The sequence below is a fragment of the Laccaria bicolor genome, genomic scaffold (genome assembly GCF_000143565.1).
Source record: "Laccaria bicolor S238N-H82 LACBIscaffold_22 genomic scaffold, whole genome shotgun sequence".
Classification (NCBI taxonomy): Eukaryota; Fungi; Basidiomycota; class Agaricomycetes; order Agaricales; family Hydnangiaceae; genus Laccaria; species Laccaria bicolor.
Window position 1 is genome coordinate 572,008 of NW_001889893.1, and position 16,323 is coordinate 588,330.

The 16,323-nt window shown below is 47.4% G+C and overlaps 5 protein-coding genes across 5 annotated transcripts; 4 read left to right on the forward strand and 1 right to left on the reverse strand.

Moving 5' to 3' along the window:
* Positions 1-1,153: 1,153 nt before the first annotated feature.
* LACBIDRAFT_302916 (uncharacterized protein) lies at positions 1,154-2,448 on the forward strand (the record flags this gene model as incomplete). The annotated part of the gene is made up of 8 exons (XM_001883660.1): positions 1,154-1,382; positions 1,445-1,707; positions 1,772-1,860; positions 1,917-1,951; positions 2,008-2,090; positions 2,151-2,208; positions 2,270-2,370; positions 2,425-2,448. 8 exons carry the CDS (start codon positions 1,154-1,156, stop codon positions 2,446-2,448), a joined length of 882 nt encoding a protein of 293 aa, XP_001883695.1.
* Positions 2,449-2,734: 286 nt separating this feature from the next.
* Positions 2,735-5,042, reverse strand: LACBIDRAFT_302917 (MFS polyamine transporter; the record flags this gene model as incomplete). Its single annotated transcript, XM_001883777.1, has 14 exons — positions 2,735-2,818; positions 2,878-2,996; positions 3,054-3,100; positions 3,154-3,354; positions 3,405-3,458; positions 3,510-3,584; positions 3,640-3,683; positions 3,739-3,776; positions 3,829-4,013; positions 4,067-4,195; positions 4,244-4,354; positions 4,407-4,620; positions 4,675-4,774; positions 4,836-5,042. 14 exons carry the CDS (start codon positions 5,040-5,042, stop codon positions 2,735-2,737), a joined length of 1,608 nt encoding a protein of 535 aa, XP_001883812.1.
* Positions 5,043-6,055: 1,013 nt separating this feature from the next.
* On the forward strand, positions 6,056-7,179 carry LACBIDRAFT_302918 (uncharacterized protein; the record flags this gene model as incomplete). Its single annotated transcript, XM_001883661.1, has 7 exons — positions 6,056-6,188; positions 6,235-6,455; positions 6,512-6,600; positions 6,653-6,687; positions 6,739-6,942; positions 6,996-7,099; positions 7,153-7,179. The coding sequence occupies 7 exons, from the start codon at positions 6,056-6,058 to the stop codon at positions 7,177-7,179; spliced, it is 813 nt and encodes a 270-aa protein (XP_001883696.1).
* Positions 7,180-7,640: 461 nt separating this feature from the next.
* LACBIDRAFT_251789 (uncharacterized protein) lies at positions 7,641-10,619 on the forward strand (the record flags this gene model as incomplete). Its single annotated transcript, XM_001883662.1, has 15 exons — positions 7,641-7,817; positions 7,868-8,032; positions 8,085-8,362; positions 8,412-8,458; positions 8,508-8,827; positions 8,877-8,908; positions 8,960-9,031; positions 9,081-9,218; positions 9,280-9,366; positions 9,417-9,421; positions 9,474-9,534; positions 9,584-10,043; positions 10,102-10,194; positions 10,248-10,385; positions 10,437-10,619. 15 exons carry the CDS (start codon positions 7,641-7,643, stop codon positions 10,617-10,619), a joined length of 2,256 nt encoding a protein of 751 aa, XP_001883697.1.
* Positions 10,620-14,068: 3,449 nt separating this feature from the next.
* Positions 14,069-15,687, forward strand: LACBIDRAFT_302921 (uncharacterized protein; the record flags this gene model as incomplete). Its single annotated transcript, XM_001883663.1, has 4 exons — positions 14,069-14,279; positions 14,334-14,507; positions 14,565-15,218; positions 15,278-15,687. The coding sequence occupies 4 exons, from the start codon at positions 14,069-14,071 to the stop codon at positions 15,685-15,687; spliced, it is 1,449 nt and encodes a 482-aa protein (XP_001883698.1).
* Between the last annotated feature and the right edge of the window lie 636 nt (positions 15,688-16,323).

Here is a 16,323-nt window from a genome sequence, read left to right on the forward strand (position 1 = left end):
TGTTAACTCTTGCCAGACGTGTTGTGGAACACGATCCCACAATCAAGCCGAAGAAGGAACGTCTAATTGATTCCAATTGGGAACTGGTTGTGGAGTTTTCTCCGTGCTCTTTGTCTGATGATCTAAGACAGGATATCGAATTTCCCCACCCCACCCTTTGCTTTGGATCCCTCCTTTCGATTCGTCGAAGATGTCGCTGACCGCTTGTTGGTCATCGCGTATCCGAGACCACGCCACTTTCATCGAATCAGTTTCTGGCGATACCCCAAGCTCATTCTTGTAAGATGTGCTCAGGTGGAATATAATCCTATTGATCAAGCCGAAGAAGCGTCGAACGTTCGACCGATTGGATTTGGGAACTGCTTGTGGAGTTTTCGCGCCAAGCTCTTCGTTTAGTTATACCTTTCCCTTGTCTTGATCTAAGACATAGGATTTTCTCTGCAAATTCCCTCTGCATTGGATCCCTCGCTTTCTTGCGAAGGTGTCACCAACTCCACTGCCAGTGGCTTCTGTTTCACCCGCCCATCAGTTGCTCTTGTTGACCTATCTTGGCCATCCCAATGGCGTCACTTCAAAGTTCATATCGTGGTTGCCATTCATGACTTCACCCTGGCACCCAGTGTGATGCATGGTGACATATTCTCATGCTCTAGACAGACTACTTTGCTTCCGCCTTCAATTAAACGTACATATGAAGATTTCAAGCATCGGCGTGCTTCTCTTCAATGGCAATGAGCGAAGACGAAACTGCGCGTTCGAGGACGGTGTCGTATCACAAAAGCAAGCATCTGTACCCGTGTTGGTGCCGGTCGCCACGTTTCGAGGCGCCGCTGAGGACGTCCATTCTTGGATTCACACTCGGAATCTGCCTCTAGCTTAACAATGGTTGCGTTGGATCTGATCAAGGACAAATCAAGATTTAAGACACGTCTCCCATCTTCCAGTTGTTCTTCATCTGGATCGCCTCGGAGTATGCCTTACCTGTATCAAGAGCCCCTCTTGGTTACTCCGCCCGTTGCCCTTAAACCGAATAATGTTGGCTTCTCTTCACTTCTGAAAAGCACCACCAAAGTCCAATTTGTTTTTCAAAGTTGAAAGAATCCCTTGTTGAGCCAACCCATCGATCCTAATCCCCACCTGCGACTTGAACGCAATGCGTTCAGCTCTGTCCCTTGTCGCCGTCCTTGCAGCAAGCTTTGTTGCATTCGCGACGCCAATTGAACGCCCCACTGGACCCTGTGTGGCTGAACACTGTTCAGAGGATCTTCAAAATGTCATATTCAAGAGTGACTCTATTCGGGCTCCCATCACTCGTCCTCGAGGACTGAGCAATGCCGAGCGGCTACAAAGGGGAATGACACTCAACCCTCCCGTCCGTAGAGGTGCGTATCCACGCTTCTTTGGCACTCACTCATAGGAGTTGTAACCCAACTTTCTACGAAAGGTACGTCTACTGGCGTTCGCCGACAAGCACCATCGTCTTTCCCAGCATTAAGAAGGAGGGGGCACTTGCAACTCATACGGTCTGACACTGACGAACCTCTCGGCTTCATCTCCAAGAGATCACTCAACAGGGGGCAACTCCAGTTCGAATCCGATCCTGCAGACGCAGTTGTCTTCAATTTTAGGGCTGACGACACTTCTACGGTTCAGCGACGCTTGAGAGGGTCTTCTACCATTTTCCGCCGTTTGAGAATCACAATTGAGGTTCGTTGCTCTTGCGTCTCTCTCTTGGTTTGAATACGAGTGACATCACTTATACTATTGACAGAACTCGAACCTCACCGATCCGAACATACTTCTGGGGTTGGTTCAAGGTAGGGATGATGCAACGCCTGACATCGGCATTGGATCTTTTAAGTATGTGATTTTCGTTTCGAGGGACACTACAGTCATTCATGGCTTCCTGCTTACAGTTATCTGTACTTCGCGGGCGTTTCACCTCCGGGCAGTACGTGCCACGCTCGCAACCTTTCACACCCTTCATTCTGAACGTGTTTCGCTCAGCTGCTCCCCGTGCAAAACCCACTGTCATCCCCAATGCCTTCACTGATGTTACGCACATCAAAAGAGCAGTGGAAACTGACATTGTACGTACCTTCGTCACGCCTAAGCACGCCTGATCTCATTGCACACTCTTGCCTTTATAGTGGATTGTTAACCTCTCCACTGGACTTATCACTGCGCAGTGGATCAATACTAATGGCTGTACGTGGGCAGTTGTATCTCTCCCTTCTCCCGACTCAAAATACCATTTTGATCGTCGCAGCAAAACCGAAAACAAAGTTTTTCTCTCAACATGGAAGGTTGTACGCTGGAGGTGACTTTGCCGCTTTCTCCTCTAAGTATGGTCACAAGGTCGTCCCATTCGTGAGTTCTAACCAGTCGTTGATACATGCGAAGCTAACTGATGGTCGACGACAGAAATTCAAAATCATCGAGATTTGAACTCCGGTTTTCTGACAAGGAAAACATCCTCTGGACGTTTGTTGAACTTTGACCTGCAACTCAAGCTTTGGACGTTTATAATCGTTGTAACTTTTGGACGTTGTACTACCACTGGAGCCTTTCAGCTGCCTGAACCCTCCCTCCCGTCTATGATTGTGTATGATGTGTGTATGGTGTAACTTTGAAACTGAAGAACGAAATGTAGTCAATATGTACAATAGGAAGGCGCCAAAAATGTTGCGCATATAAATTCATGATGCTTTTCGTGAATGTCACCAACGATTTCTCAGCATGATACGTCGGCTGCCTCCATAACCATTCGGGAGAACCTGCTTCTTCGACGTATTGCGGGACCATAGAAAAAGAGGATCTTTATACATCAAATCATTAGCGAGGCTAGATCATACCCGACGGCAGGAACTGACGTACGAAGGGGATGGGCACCATCGCTGTGCCTAGGCATCCAAAGAGGGTATTGGCCCACTTGAAGTCGAGAGCCTTGTACATCTGCTTTGTGAATAGCGGAAACGCCATGCCTACAATGTTACCTGTACCTCCGATGTGATGTTAGATGGACAGTGATCGGGAAGGAGTGCGTGACGTACGAGCAAGGCTCTGGCCTGCGAGTGCAGACGAAGCGAATGGGCCATAACTTTTATATGCGTTATCAACCCCTGGACGGTTTCCTATCAGAAGGAAACACACCAATCCGCCAGATATGTAAAGACAGTATTGTAGATGGTGTACGCTGACCAAGTGAAAAGGACGATGCCGATAGCTTGCACACTCCAATGAACGAATGTGAAAGATGACCATGCGTAGATGAACATGGCTGTGGGAAGGAGGATGGCTGCGAAGCAAGCGCCATAGAGTCGTGCTTCAGGTCCTCGTGTAAGAACATTCTTACTGTGAAAAACGTGAGTTAAGGACTTGTGGAGAAGATCACAACTGCATACTGATAGAGGCGTTCTTGATACAAATTCGTTAGGAAGCCGAGGCCAGTGCCAATGCTTAATATGTCCCTTGAGCACCAGAAAAATGGGTAGCAAAGATAAACTTACATCATAGCCGTAAAGACGGTACCAACTTCTCCGGTATTGAAACCATGGAGATTGGTGAATGTAAGCCCAACAGACCTAACATAAGACCTTTAGGATGTGAATATTCGGAGTTGTATCAAAAGGTGCTTACTCCAGCAGGCAGTAAGTGATTCCCCAAGCAAAGCCGATCCACAACTGTTGTACCACATCAATATTTTTCGTGCAAAAAGGAGACACATCTCAAACGTACGCTGAAGCTTGAGACGATCATCTCAGTCAGCATCAGATCTGTCAGACATATGAGCAACGTCCGCAGAGAATGTAATGAAACGGAGCGCACAAATCGGTCGTGTACACGAAATGTAGATCAGGGTGCGTAAGCTGGTACGTTCGTCTTCTACCCTTGCCCGGTAACGTGGATCTCCGGTTTCCTTTCTCAATTTTCTGGCTATCCTAGTTAAAAGGACGGCAGAGCGAGTTTCTCGCATAAACAATGGCAACAGTAAAAGATAAAATCCGCAGATTCTGGTGAAAAGGCTAGATTAGGGCTTGATTCTGAATGAGGGAATTTTACTTACATCATTTGAATCCACTGAATCCATTTCCATCCAAGTCTCGGGTTCATCTCAATCCATCCAGCAAAAACTGGCCCAAGTCCTGTACCTCCAACGGCGGCCGCGGAAAATATGGCCATCGGAAGTCCTCGTCTAGAGATTTGATGAGTACAAAACGTATTCTAGAGGGAAGATACGCACTCTTTGGACGACCATATGTCCGCGACGGTGCCACCGACCATAGTGGATCCAGTGGATCCAAATGCACCCTGTAGAAAGCGTGCAATGATAACAGTTTGTATGTTCTTCGAACTTAGCAAAAACTTGAGAACACGGCCAGAGAAGTAGACATCATCTGGCGTACAGAGCAATCATCATATACATCAGCAAGAAGCCAATTCCAGAGCCATAGTACAGGGGGAGCCGGCCTAGCTCCTCACTGAAAGAGGCGGTTACAAGAGGTGTTACTCCAAACCCAAGCGCGTAGACACTTAATCCGATTGTGGCTTGGAAATCGGTACAATTGAGGTCTCTTGTCATAGACGCGAATCCGAGATTGTATGCGCCTGCAGTTCCGGCTGCCATGGAAGGCAATCAGAAATCAAAGCAAGCAAGTTAATAGCTTAGCTCACCTGAAATGACAGTGGAAAAGCAGGCGAGGGCTGTTATGCCCCACTTTTTCTTTCGTAAAAAATTGATAGGATTGCGTTTGTCACCTTCCTTAAACTCAATCTAAAATCGCCAATGATAACCCCCCGTTGAGTTGAGGAATAAAAATAACAGGTCTACTCACGTACAAGGGCTCTTCTAACCCCTTCTCCCCACCAGAATTTAAAGCCTCAGAATTCCGACGGATATGAAATGATGTTACACTGATCCTTGGGTCCAATTGGTGTTCGTGTACATTGACAAGAGACTTGATCTCCACGCCCTCCTTGTCAGCATCGACGGCAGATGCCTCGCGTTCTATTGACTGCTCCGTGTGTGTTGTGGAATCCATCCAAATTAATTTGAAGCAACTCAAGTTCGCTGGAACTTATATAGGTCCCATGTGCACCCATGAGTCATTAGATAAAAAAAGATTCTTTGAAAAAACATCAGTCGATGATATCTGGGACAGCGAGGCACGCACCCGTCGCCGTCGGTGCCACAACAGCATCCTGTGTCAGCAAAGGGTAGAGAAGCTTGAAGGAATTCGCCTCATGACTACTGACAAAGACTCTTTCTGGGAGAACGAATTCTACGATGGAAGGAAGGCACGATTTCGCCAACGAGGTGTCAATAAAAGGAGCAAACTTGCATTTCGCTTGATCATCAGCCGACAGCCGACTCGGACCAAACTTTTCGTAAGCAAACTCCTTTTGACCTCGACTTCCACTTACTCGACTTGATAGGACTTGATCTGCATCTCAGGGAGACGCAGCTGCATCGCCGTCTACTTATTCTCGGTTAACGTTGAAATCGAATTTACGCATTGTTTATTCACTGCACCTGCAAAAACGAGCCAGGCACTGGCTCTCGCGCGATATTCAACATTTATGAATGAAGTGCCCATCAACAACTTAATATGTGCTCATTCGGCTTCCCTTTCTATCTGTGGTGCGGGGTTTGAGGCTTGAGCCCTTGAGCCCTTAAGCGCTGGCGCAGCACTTTCATGGGCAGAAGGGCTTCCTCTGACGAACGAAACAAATGGCCAGTCATATGTCATGAACTTGTGAGCTTGAAGTTCTGGCAGGTGCTTAGGGGACCTCGAAACGTGTGCTCTATGGCTCGCATTCATGCAGGCTGATATCTTCCCTCGTCACATTCAAGACGCATATGCGGTCTCTACTGAGCAACGCGCCCTCGAGACGATTTATATTCTCTCATGTTCTCATTCTACATATTCTCGGCTTCTCTTCCTTCCTCTAATTTATCGAGATGCGGTCATTTCTCTCTCTCTTAGCTCTGGCATTCCTCAGCCTCGCCTGTCTTTCTGTAGCCACGGGAGATTCAGAGGAAACGTCTCCTGAGATGCGCTTTTTTACGTTCCAGCGCAGAGGCACTCCCACTCGCACATTCCAAAGATCATGGTTAAAGTTGTCAAACGCACAGCGACTGGCCAGAGGGTTGCCATTGAAAGCTCCTGTGCGCAAAGCTAAAACTGGTCAGTAAGCTTTGTCGACGGAGTTCACTCATCTGACGTTCTGCAGTCATCATTCGCCAGATGCCTTCCGCTGGCCCCCCTGTTACCAAAATGGGAATGATGCAGGTTACCAACGTTGATACGGGAGAGTCTGTTGGCTATATCTCTGCGACTTTCTTGTCGACTGGCCACCTGGGATTTACGACCGATGTGGCCAAGGCACTAGAAATCTCTTTTGTTATTGATTCCTTTGCAACCACTGCAACAGGTCTTCGAATTATAATGGATGTAGGTCATTTTTTATCCACTTCTGTGAGAGCCGTAGTTAATGTAAATGATCATAGGATTCGGACCAGTCAATTGATTTTCCAATCCTTGGCCTCATTCAAGGACGCGACAATTCCGACGATGACATTGGTTCTTCAAGTTTCAAGTACGTGTAAATAATCTATTGAGTATAGTCATACTTACGCACCACTACTCAGCTATCTTTATCTGGGAGGTGTTGCTCTGCCAGGAAGTAAGTCTAGTATTTCTGCGCTCAAGCTGAATTTTGATTGACTTTCTACAGCTGCTTCTGGCTCCATTGCCAGCCTTATGGACAACACTTATACGAACGCCACTGCTATCTCGAGAGCTTCGGAAACAGACGTCGTACGTACCAATTGGTCAAGGGTACTCAACGCATTGTTGAGAAACTTTCTGCCTCTTTATCAGTGGTCTATCGACCTCAACACCGGGCTAATTACATCGCAATGGGTCAACGAGGATGGTAGTAAGTGCAGCTAATTCTGAATTCATAGATAAAGATCTGACGTTCTGATCTAGCCAGTGTCACGACCACAGAGCTCTTCTCTCAAGGTACAGCCCTATATGCTGGAGGCAATTCCTCTGCCTTTAATGAGGTTTATAGCAGTCCGATATTCAAATATGTGAGTCCGCTTTCAAGCTACGATCTCAGTCGTCACTGACTCCCCCACGCGAGACCCTCACATTCGTTCCCTTTGTCTAACGCTGTCTTTTCTCTTCACGTACACGTCGCCTTCTACCGGAGAAGACTTATACCCTTGAGCAAACGAACGCTGTCGTACTCTACGTTTTCTCCTCGGACACTTGTTATTACTATTAGGTGCTGCTCCTCGTCTTGTCACCTTTTGCGTACAATCTGTGAATGTAGAATTCTATATCTTCCTTCTTCAATACATTACATTGCTATTCCTTTTGTGCAGGCAGGAATTGAGTTGTGGTGACCTAACGCTATGTACTCCTATTCTAGAGTTTGATATCTGCTTACGTACCTTCTCTTTCGACATCACTCTAAGTACAGCCAGCACTGGACTACCAGTCCGACGTTTCCTTGAGCACTTCTTCATCGGGAGCGCCCACATTTCCTTGGATTTGATCTTGTTTCTTGGAATCGTCCTACCGTTGTGCCGCCCATCCTCTCCTGACGCCCGCTAAAGGCCTCAAACAATGTCGACCATCTCGACAGCACTTCGTCATTTCAAGGAGCCGACCAAGGAACAGTTAACACAAATATTCTTCTCATTACCCGCTGGAGATGAAGCTGGTCAAAGTGGGGGGATGGATCAGGAGAAGATGGACATCAACGCTGTCCTTAGCCTCGGTGAAGCGATTGAGGACTCATACGTGAGTTATCATAACTGCGTCTGTAGGAACATTCATAATGTTTCCTGAAGGCTGGGAAGCTGCATATAATGCCACCATATCTGGCGTTTGCTTCATTGGATAGAAAGTCTGTCAGGTTTACGATACCGTTGTCTACAATCCGGCGGGTGGAGAGGTTGAACGCACGGGCTGGCATCTACGCCTTAAGTCTTCTGCTATGGCATGGAATGAAGATCGTTCGTTCTTTTTCACATATCCTTGGAGAGATGTCTCAATAAGAGTCACCAGATTGTGCAATTGACATCCCTTCGGCCAACGGCAGACCTCTTCTGCTCTCTTCTCCGAGATGCGCTCAAGGTTGAACTTCAACGTGGGCAAATGAAACTCGTGAAGAGTTTTGTTAAGACATGCTACTCAGAAGTCCTCGTCTCTACATCCTCGACAGTCGGGGAGAATGAACGTGAGGATGGGAGTTTAATCAATGACGACAAGGATGCAGAATCACAAGATATTGCTTATCATGGTGGATTGGGGCTCAAGTTTAAATTCCCGGGCGACCCAAAAAAGTGTGTGTTCTCCATTTCTTCAACCTCGCCCCCTCAGACTATGCCCCAGACTGCGGGAAGCTTCAAAAATTAAGCTATGGACCACTTACCTGCGTTGTAAGCACCATCCCTTTTATTAAAAAACTCTCTCATTAACCTTTACCAGCTCATGGCCGCAATCTTACCCTCCTTCGTTACCCACAATGTACGCGTCTTGTTCAGGTTGGGCTGCCCAACAGACTACGCGGTGAAATGTGGGAAACCCTTTCTGGGTCAATCTATCTACGGTTCTCGAACCCTGGATACTACGATCGGCTTTTGGAAGAGTACGCGGGAAGCACGAGTACGAGCACAGAAGATATCGAGAAAGATCTTCACCGTAGCTTGCCTGAGTACGCGGGCTATCAATCCGAGGCGGGAATCGGTGCCCTTCGTCGGGTTCTGCAAGCCTATTCGTTCAAGAATCCAGACCTCGGTTATTGTCAGGTATGTCTCTTTGTAATATGGCTCATTCCACTCTCTCGACATCCTCCAGGCGATGAACATTCTCGCAGCCGCTATCCTGATGTGAGTCCCGTGGTCCTCCACGTAAATTGGGAGTCCAACTTTTTATATCAGTTATATGTCGGAAGAGCAAGCCTTTTGGCTTCTTGAAGTCCTCTGCGATCGACTTCTTCCAGGTTACTATGCGTAAGTACGGTCCCACTCCCTTGCAGGCTATCTCAACATCACTTTACAGTCCCTCCATGCATGGTACGATGCTTGACCAACGCGTGTTTGAATCCCTTGTGCAGCGGTGCTTACCCATTATCCACGAACATTTCCGACTTGTCGATGTTCAGCTATCTGTCGCGTCATTGCCTTGGTTTTTGAGTTTGTGAGTGTTGGCGTATAAGGTTGAACGCAAAACATCATTAACATGAATTCCTTACCTTCAGATACATCAACAGCATGCCTATGGTTTTTGCATTCCGGATAGTAGACTGTTTCTTCTGCATGGGACCGAAAGTCTTATTTCAAGTCGGGTGAGTGACGTTGTTTATACTGTATCTTGTTGTGTTGACAATTTCCCTAGCTTAGGTCAATTTTATATTGACTCAGTGATTTGGATGATCTAACACATGCTCATTAGCAATTTTGAAGATTAATGGGGAAGCCCTGCTTCAAATACAAGATGATGGAGGGTTTCTCAAGTATGTTGACACTCAAGATCCAGAGGATGATTTTTGATCTTTATCATAGTCTCATGCGAGACTACTTTGCCTCTCTCGGCGAGTCTGCTCACCCGGACTCCTCTGATCCTCGAGCACGCGCTATCACTCGGTTCCAGGAGTTACTTCTTGTGTCCTTCCGAGAATTCTCAGTCATCACGGACGAGACGATCCTAACCGAGCGCAGGCGCTTTAGGAGCGAGATCATCCATAGCATCGAATCGTTCTCCAAACGTTCTGCTGTGCGGAATTTGAAGAGTCTAGGTCGATTCACGAAAGAACAAGCTGGCTTGATCTATGATGCGCTGTACAAGGCCATGTGCATCGTACCCCCGCCACCTGCTGCTGCACCAGAGAAGGCTTTGTTCACGACGGGTGAAGGTAATGAAGCGAAGCCTGAGACGAGGATTGGTCTACGCACTTTCCAGCATTTCCTTAGTGAGATTGCGACCTGGGCCAGGGACGAGAAGATTGTGATGAATGGCTTTCAGGTTAGCCTTTTCTTCCTCACTCTGAGAAACCTTTCAAATGAATCAACTGTTCATATAGCAACGCATCGACCGAGAAGTTGCAGAGCACGAGTTCATTGACAGATTATTCTTTTTCTGGGACACATCTTGTAAGGGGGCATTGTCATTCCAGGTACGAGGTTTTCGAACTGTTCCTTTTCGCGTTGACTTACGTGATGGGTTAAGGATCTCGTCTCTGGTTTGGACGGAGTGATGTTCAATGACCTAATGGAGAATATTGAATGGTTTTTCAACCTACACGACAAGAACAAAGACGGATTCCTCACGAAGGACGAAGTCCTAACCCTCTCTGAGTCATTCTTGGTTTGTTTCATCTGCTGAGATGACTGGAATCACTCTGATGGTTCTGTTTAGTTCATTTTCCGATATGAAATTGGTGATGCATATCTAGGAGCAGTCAGCCGGTTCATGACAAATGCTTTCGAGTATGGTGATGCGCTTCTTCCTCAGTCAGAAGAGGCCAAAGAGGGCGACGCCGAGCCAGAGTCGCCTCGACCCGTAGAATCTAACCAGCCATATCTAAATCTTGCTACGTGAGTTTTGTGTGCTCTGATATTCCAGAAGATGCTGACAACGACTGTTAGTTTCCGAATGGTGGTTCTCGCTGATGAGGTGCTTGAGTCTTTCTACGAGACTGACTTGTCAGCTTCCTTTAAGCTGCAACATCTCCCCGAGATGGAGTTGCCAATATCAAGTAGCGGCTTCTTAGGTGATATCTGGTCATCAATAGCGACGGACAGTAATAAGAAGATATTCAATATGTTTACTGATGAAATCGGCAAAACCATCGGGAAACATCAGGTAAGTGTCACACTCAAATTAGTGCACCAACGTTAACCTTTCTTCAGGTCGTCCACCGGCCGTCCATTGGAAGATACACCAAGCTGGAAGAGCCGAAAGCCCGTGAATCCCTTCTCACTCCCTCAATGCGCAAATCCCCGTCAAAGTCGAGTCTTTCTGGCTCTGCTTCCTCTCCGGCTCCATCACCACCATCGACACTTTCAGTCAACATCCCGTCTGAGGAACAGAAGTCTTTGCCAGCCGTACCAGAGAGTGGAAGTCTTTCTGCCATGCCGATGATCCAAGTTGTCAATGCCGCGCTTATGGAGCGAACACCATTTGCGATAGACGATGCAAAGGATGATGACGATGACGATGACGACGACTTTGGCGATGGGGATAATGATGATCAGGTTTTGGATGAGGTATGTTTCTTTGAGCTTCCCTTCCAGTGTTATTTATCGACGATTGCAGGTGGATGCTTTCCTTGAGGCCCATGATTCTGGATTGACTGAAGAGGACAAGGAAGTGGCCAATGGTACGTGATCGGTTTCTTTCCTTTCCAGATTTAACTAAATCTTCTTCAGATCTGTTGCACGCAGAACCTTTGAAGTAGATTCCCATTTCCATATCTTAAAATTCTCCCTGGAGCCCCACATGGACAACGTTTTGTTTTCGTGTCGATGCTGTTCTGTCTGCCAGATTCGATGCCGAGCGAGCTCATAGCTCACTCTCCGTTGATTATGCGATGTACATATCCTTGGTATGCAAGGACAGGCGATGGATGATGAGGTGGATGTACATTAGAAATACATACAGAGGGTATATAGCGCTGAACAACGAGAGCGGAGGTGATGAATATATGGACTGTGAGACGGCTGTCTATGCGCTCGGCCTGGGTCCACGATCGGTCCATATTCTTATTGCGAGGTCTGAGTCGATGGAGCCCGTCGCGATCATATTTTGGGTAGGATGTGTCTGTCAGAACGGATCAGTCAAAAGAGGGGATGTAGCAGCAAAAAAACGCACAGCAACCGCAACGACAACATCTGAAGAAGTAAGAATATCAATAGACTGTACATTGGGTTTACATAGAACGTACCAGTATGACCTTCCAGCACCTGGACAATTTCGCGGGTTTGAAGATCCCAAATGTAAGTCTTGTGGTCTTCACTGCCAGCTACGATCCACTTGCCGCCGGTGACGCTGAAGCAGGCAGATATACAATATTTCGAGTTGACATGGCCAGTATAGGTCTTGAGGCAGCGAGTGCTATGATAATCCCACAGACGAATAGCGCTGTCGTGCGCGGTTGAGAGGATGTACTTTGAGTTTGGAGAAAACTGTACATGTTGGCTTGATAAGAAGGATGAGATTAAATAGAACCAGCAGTAGTTGGGGTGAACACCCACCAGATAGCGTCATGCCCTTCTGCCAAAGTTTTTAGGCACTGTCCATCACTCGTATTCCAAATTCGACTTGAGGACATTCGTTAGTCGGATTGCAAAACGCAAACAAGGTAATACATACATCAAGCCATCGAGTGCACACGACACTATCAATGTAGCGTCCCGATTAAAGTGAACGGCTGTGACATAATCCAGATGTGCGTGGAGTGTTTTCATGCATTTGCCTAAGAGGTATTAGATTTTGAAGAAAGCATAACCTTGAGATAAACCTCTTGCTGCATTCCATATTCGCACATCACCGTCGCAACCTCCCGAAACAAGGAGATTCGATGCAGTATTATAGTTCAGACAGAAGACCCATTTAGTGTGGCCTTTGAGATGTTTGTGTGTCAAACCCTGAGTTCTAAACATGAATGGCCAAGAAAGTTTTTTTTAATTAAGTCCCACTCACGGATTCTACGTCCCAGATGCGAATTGTGGTATCATCCGAGGCCGAGGCAAGGTACACACTATCGAACGACCAAGCGATGTCAGAGAGCCCTTGCGTGTGTCCAGACAGATTCCTCAAAAACTCTCCGGTCTCCGGAGACCAGATCTTCACCACCTTTTCGGCTCCTGTTGAGGTACCAAGAATGAGACATACATACATAAACCAAGTCTAAAAAGAATGCAACATTTGATTTCTACTGACCACAAGAGGCCAATAATTTCCCGTCTGGGCTGAATTTGACTGCCGAGATGGACATTGTGTGACCTCGGAGCGTATGTCGCAGTTGATAATGGGGTTTTTCGCGTTGCACGGCCGTCGTCGAGACGGGTGGAGGAGGTGGCGGCAAGACTGGTGGTGGAGGTGGCGCCGATGTTTGATTGTCAGGGACCTGCGGGTCATCCTCAGTGGTTTGGGACGCGGTATCGTCGTCTGTGGAAGAATCATCCATTCCAGCTAATGGATCCATCTTTATAGCAGGATTATAGTCAAGCTTGCAGTATCAAGGACTGATGACGGGCAGCTCCGAAAGCTAACAACCAATAACACCGACAATCAATATGGTTACTAGTACCTTTGGCTTCTCCAGCACTCTGCGATTTTTCTTGATCTTGATTGCCTTCAACGCCGCAGCAAAATGAGATCTCCCCTAATACTTAATCCATTGGAATATTTTGAAGTCTAAAAAGCTCCATTCCCAGGCTTTGTTGATTCCCCTGGTGTGCGTCGCATGGGAATTCCAGGATTTCAACAAATTTCTAGATTCGTCAAGCAGCACAATGCGGGTGTGTCGGAATCTAAACTATTCACCGAGAGCGCAATTTTACTTCCTCATAGTTTGGGTCTGATTGGATCGAGTGTTGGCTCCAGTCCCTTCGGGTTGAAGATGTGTCGACCGCTCGGGCCTTCGATTACCGCCATTTTTTTTGAAAAAAAAAAGACTTTTTGGCAGTGATTGAGGGAATTCCAGCCTGGCGCAATTCCTCAATCGGTCGTACCTTAACCCCGTGAGGCTGCGAGGCCAAAGCTTTTGAAGGCAGGTTCCCATATCAGGACAAGCTGACCTCAATTTAGCCAAAGTCAACCTTGTTTCTTTCTCGGTGAGGGTCCAATAGGAGCCAATAGGATGCGTTCGTGTCGTGTTGATTGCCTTTGGGATCGCCGATTGGGTTTATGGAGATTTCCTAGATCGTTTTCCCCCGATTTGAGCCCCCCACCTATATGAGATCGCGAACGCGTCGTTTTTGTACCCACCTCGCGACCTTCTCAACTTTGCACACCTCTATAGTTATCTCACCCCCCATCGCCCCATGTCCGACTCGAGTTCTTCAGGAGATGGCGTCCTTTTGACTCCTAGCCTGTTTTCGACCTCGTCTATGTCGGACTTCTCACGTCCACACGACCACACTAGCCCCCATCATGGAAAAAAGGTCAAGGGTACCGGCAGGCATTCTTATAAACAGTCTCCGCGAGAGAAGGAGGCCGTTTGGCCTGATTTTTTAGAAACGGCGCTCCTTGAAGGTATATACGTCGCTTCTAGGCTTCAATTAGGATGATAACATCGCCCTTTTTCAGCTCTGACAATTTATCGCCCTACTTCGAGCAAGGCTCCCCAGAAATTACTTCGGTTTCCCAAGCGTAACGCGTTCATATCCAACTACATATTCAAGGTTACAGGCAAACGGCGAACTCCCAAACAAGTCGGGAGTCGTCTCCAGCAACTACGCGAAACTTGCACATCGGAGGACAGTAAGTCTCGTAAATCTTTCGACTGTGTCATCTGAACATAACCGTTTTACATGTTAGTTCTGACTCTCATACAATCGAAGGAATTTCCTGACCTACCGCCTAAAGTTTCCCAGCTCAAGCAGGACGCTCCTGCTCCGGATCTACAGAAGAAGCGCCCTCCCCCTCTGGGAAGTAATTCGTCGATGAGCACTCTCTCTCCGGACTCATCGACACTTTACTCGAGTTCTCCTTGCACCTCACCGACGTCTTCTGGCTTCCCGGATCACGACCAGGGATCCTCCAGTAACTCCACAATCACGCAGAGCGTCTGTCCTCGGCATCTCGTCCACGTCGACTTAAAGCCATACGAAGTCGATCTTCCGTCCAACTGGATGCATCAGCCTTGGACAGGGGTACAACCCGCGACGTTCACGCTGGACCTCGATGAGTCTCGTTTGTCCGACTCTCCCATGAATTGGCAGCGCAGAATAACAGTTCTTGCCCCACGCCCCGTTTGGGCATTTGTTCCCACTATCGTCTTCAGCGCCTCGATGCTCTCGCCCAACTCGGAGTATGAGACCTTTTTCGCTGTGCACGACGTCAACGGCAATGCTTTCTACAAGGAGGTCACCAAAATCGAACGCGTTTCTACTGTGTCAGGCGACATGCCGATGCTCTACAGGACCAGCCTCATTCCCAACTATTGGGCCACTCTCGCAAGCAAAGCTTCAGGTTTGTACTTTAAAGCCGTCGTTACTTCTTAATGTTGGAAATTAATTCTTCATGATTAGATCTCCGACAATATACTATCGTTCAGGACATTATGAAAGTTGGCGTCCCCGTGGATCATGTGAATCGGCCTCAATGCTCCATCGTCTACAAGTTCGACTGCTCCCCTTTGTCCCCAATTCAGATCTCGCCTGATTCGCTCCCTTCCTACTACTCCTCGTATCCTCAAGATCCGCCCCAACTCCAACCGGACTACTATCTTTACTCCCAACCGAATCTCTCCATTCCCTCGGCGGTGTTCGACAACACCGAATTCTCAGCGGCACAAATGTTGCCCATGAACGACTTCCCAACTTGGATTGATTATTCAACCGCAAACTGCTACGCTCATTCCATGTATACCCCAACAACGAATCTTAACGAGAGCGATATTTCCGCCTCCCTTCCTTTCCGCGACTTTTTCCCCTACTGATTTGACCGCAAGAGACCTCCAAATGTTGTTGTATTTATTGTGTACCCCAGGTGTATATCGTCTAGTATCACCTATGCAATTCGTGAGTTGCAACTTGCAGTATTTTTTCCTTTGCTGATTTTTCTTTTCTCCAGCATCTCATGCTCCATATTATTCCCGCTATCTATTCGTTCTCGACTAATGGACGCCATTATTTATCTTCTACTCTTCCACACCCTCCTTCTTTTACTAACTTCCAAAATTCCCCTTGTACCCAACGTTATTCAAAATTTGAACACCTTTACGTTCGCAGATTTTATCTTGCACCTTTTACGCTCCTTAAAATTTGTAAATCTATAGGCCTCGTGTAGTGCTATCACCTTGTTGTATGTTGTGTAAGCTACTTCGACTTAAAGCCTCCGTTCGCGCGAAATGACTTCTCCCCACCTAGCCTCCGAGTGGAAAGGAGCGCCCTCGATCTCAAAACGTCGAAGGCCAGCTAACATTTTTGATCAATGCGCGGCGCCACGGACCCTTCCGAAGACGATCCAGATCCTGGTCAGGGCCAACCTTCATGTAAGTCCTCCGGATCAAGAGGATTTGCACGGTCGTGCGGACGAGAATAAGCGACCTCCGAGCCGTAGTATCGGGGGCTTC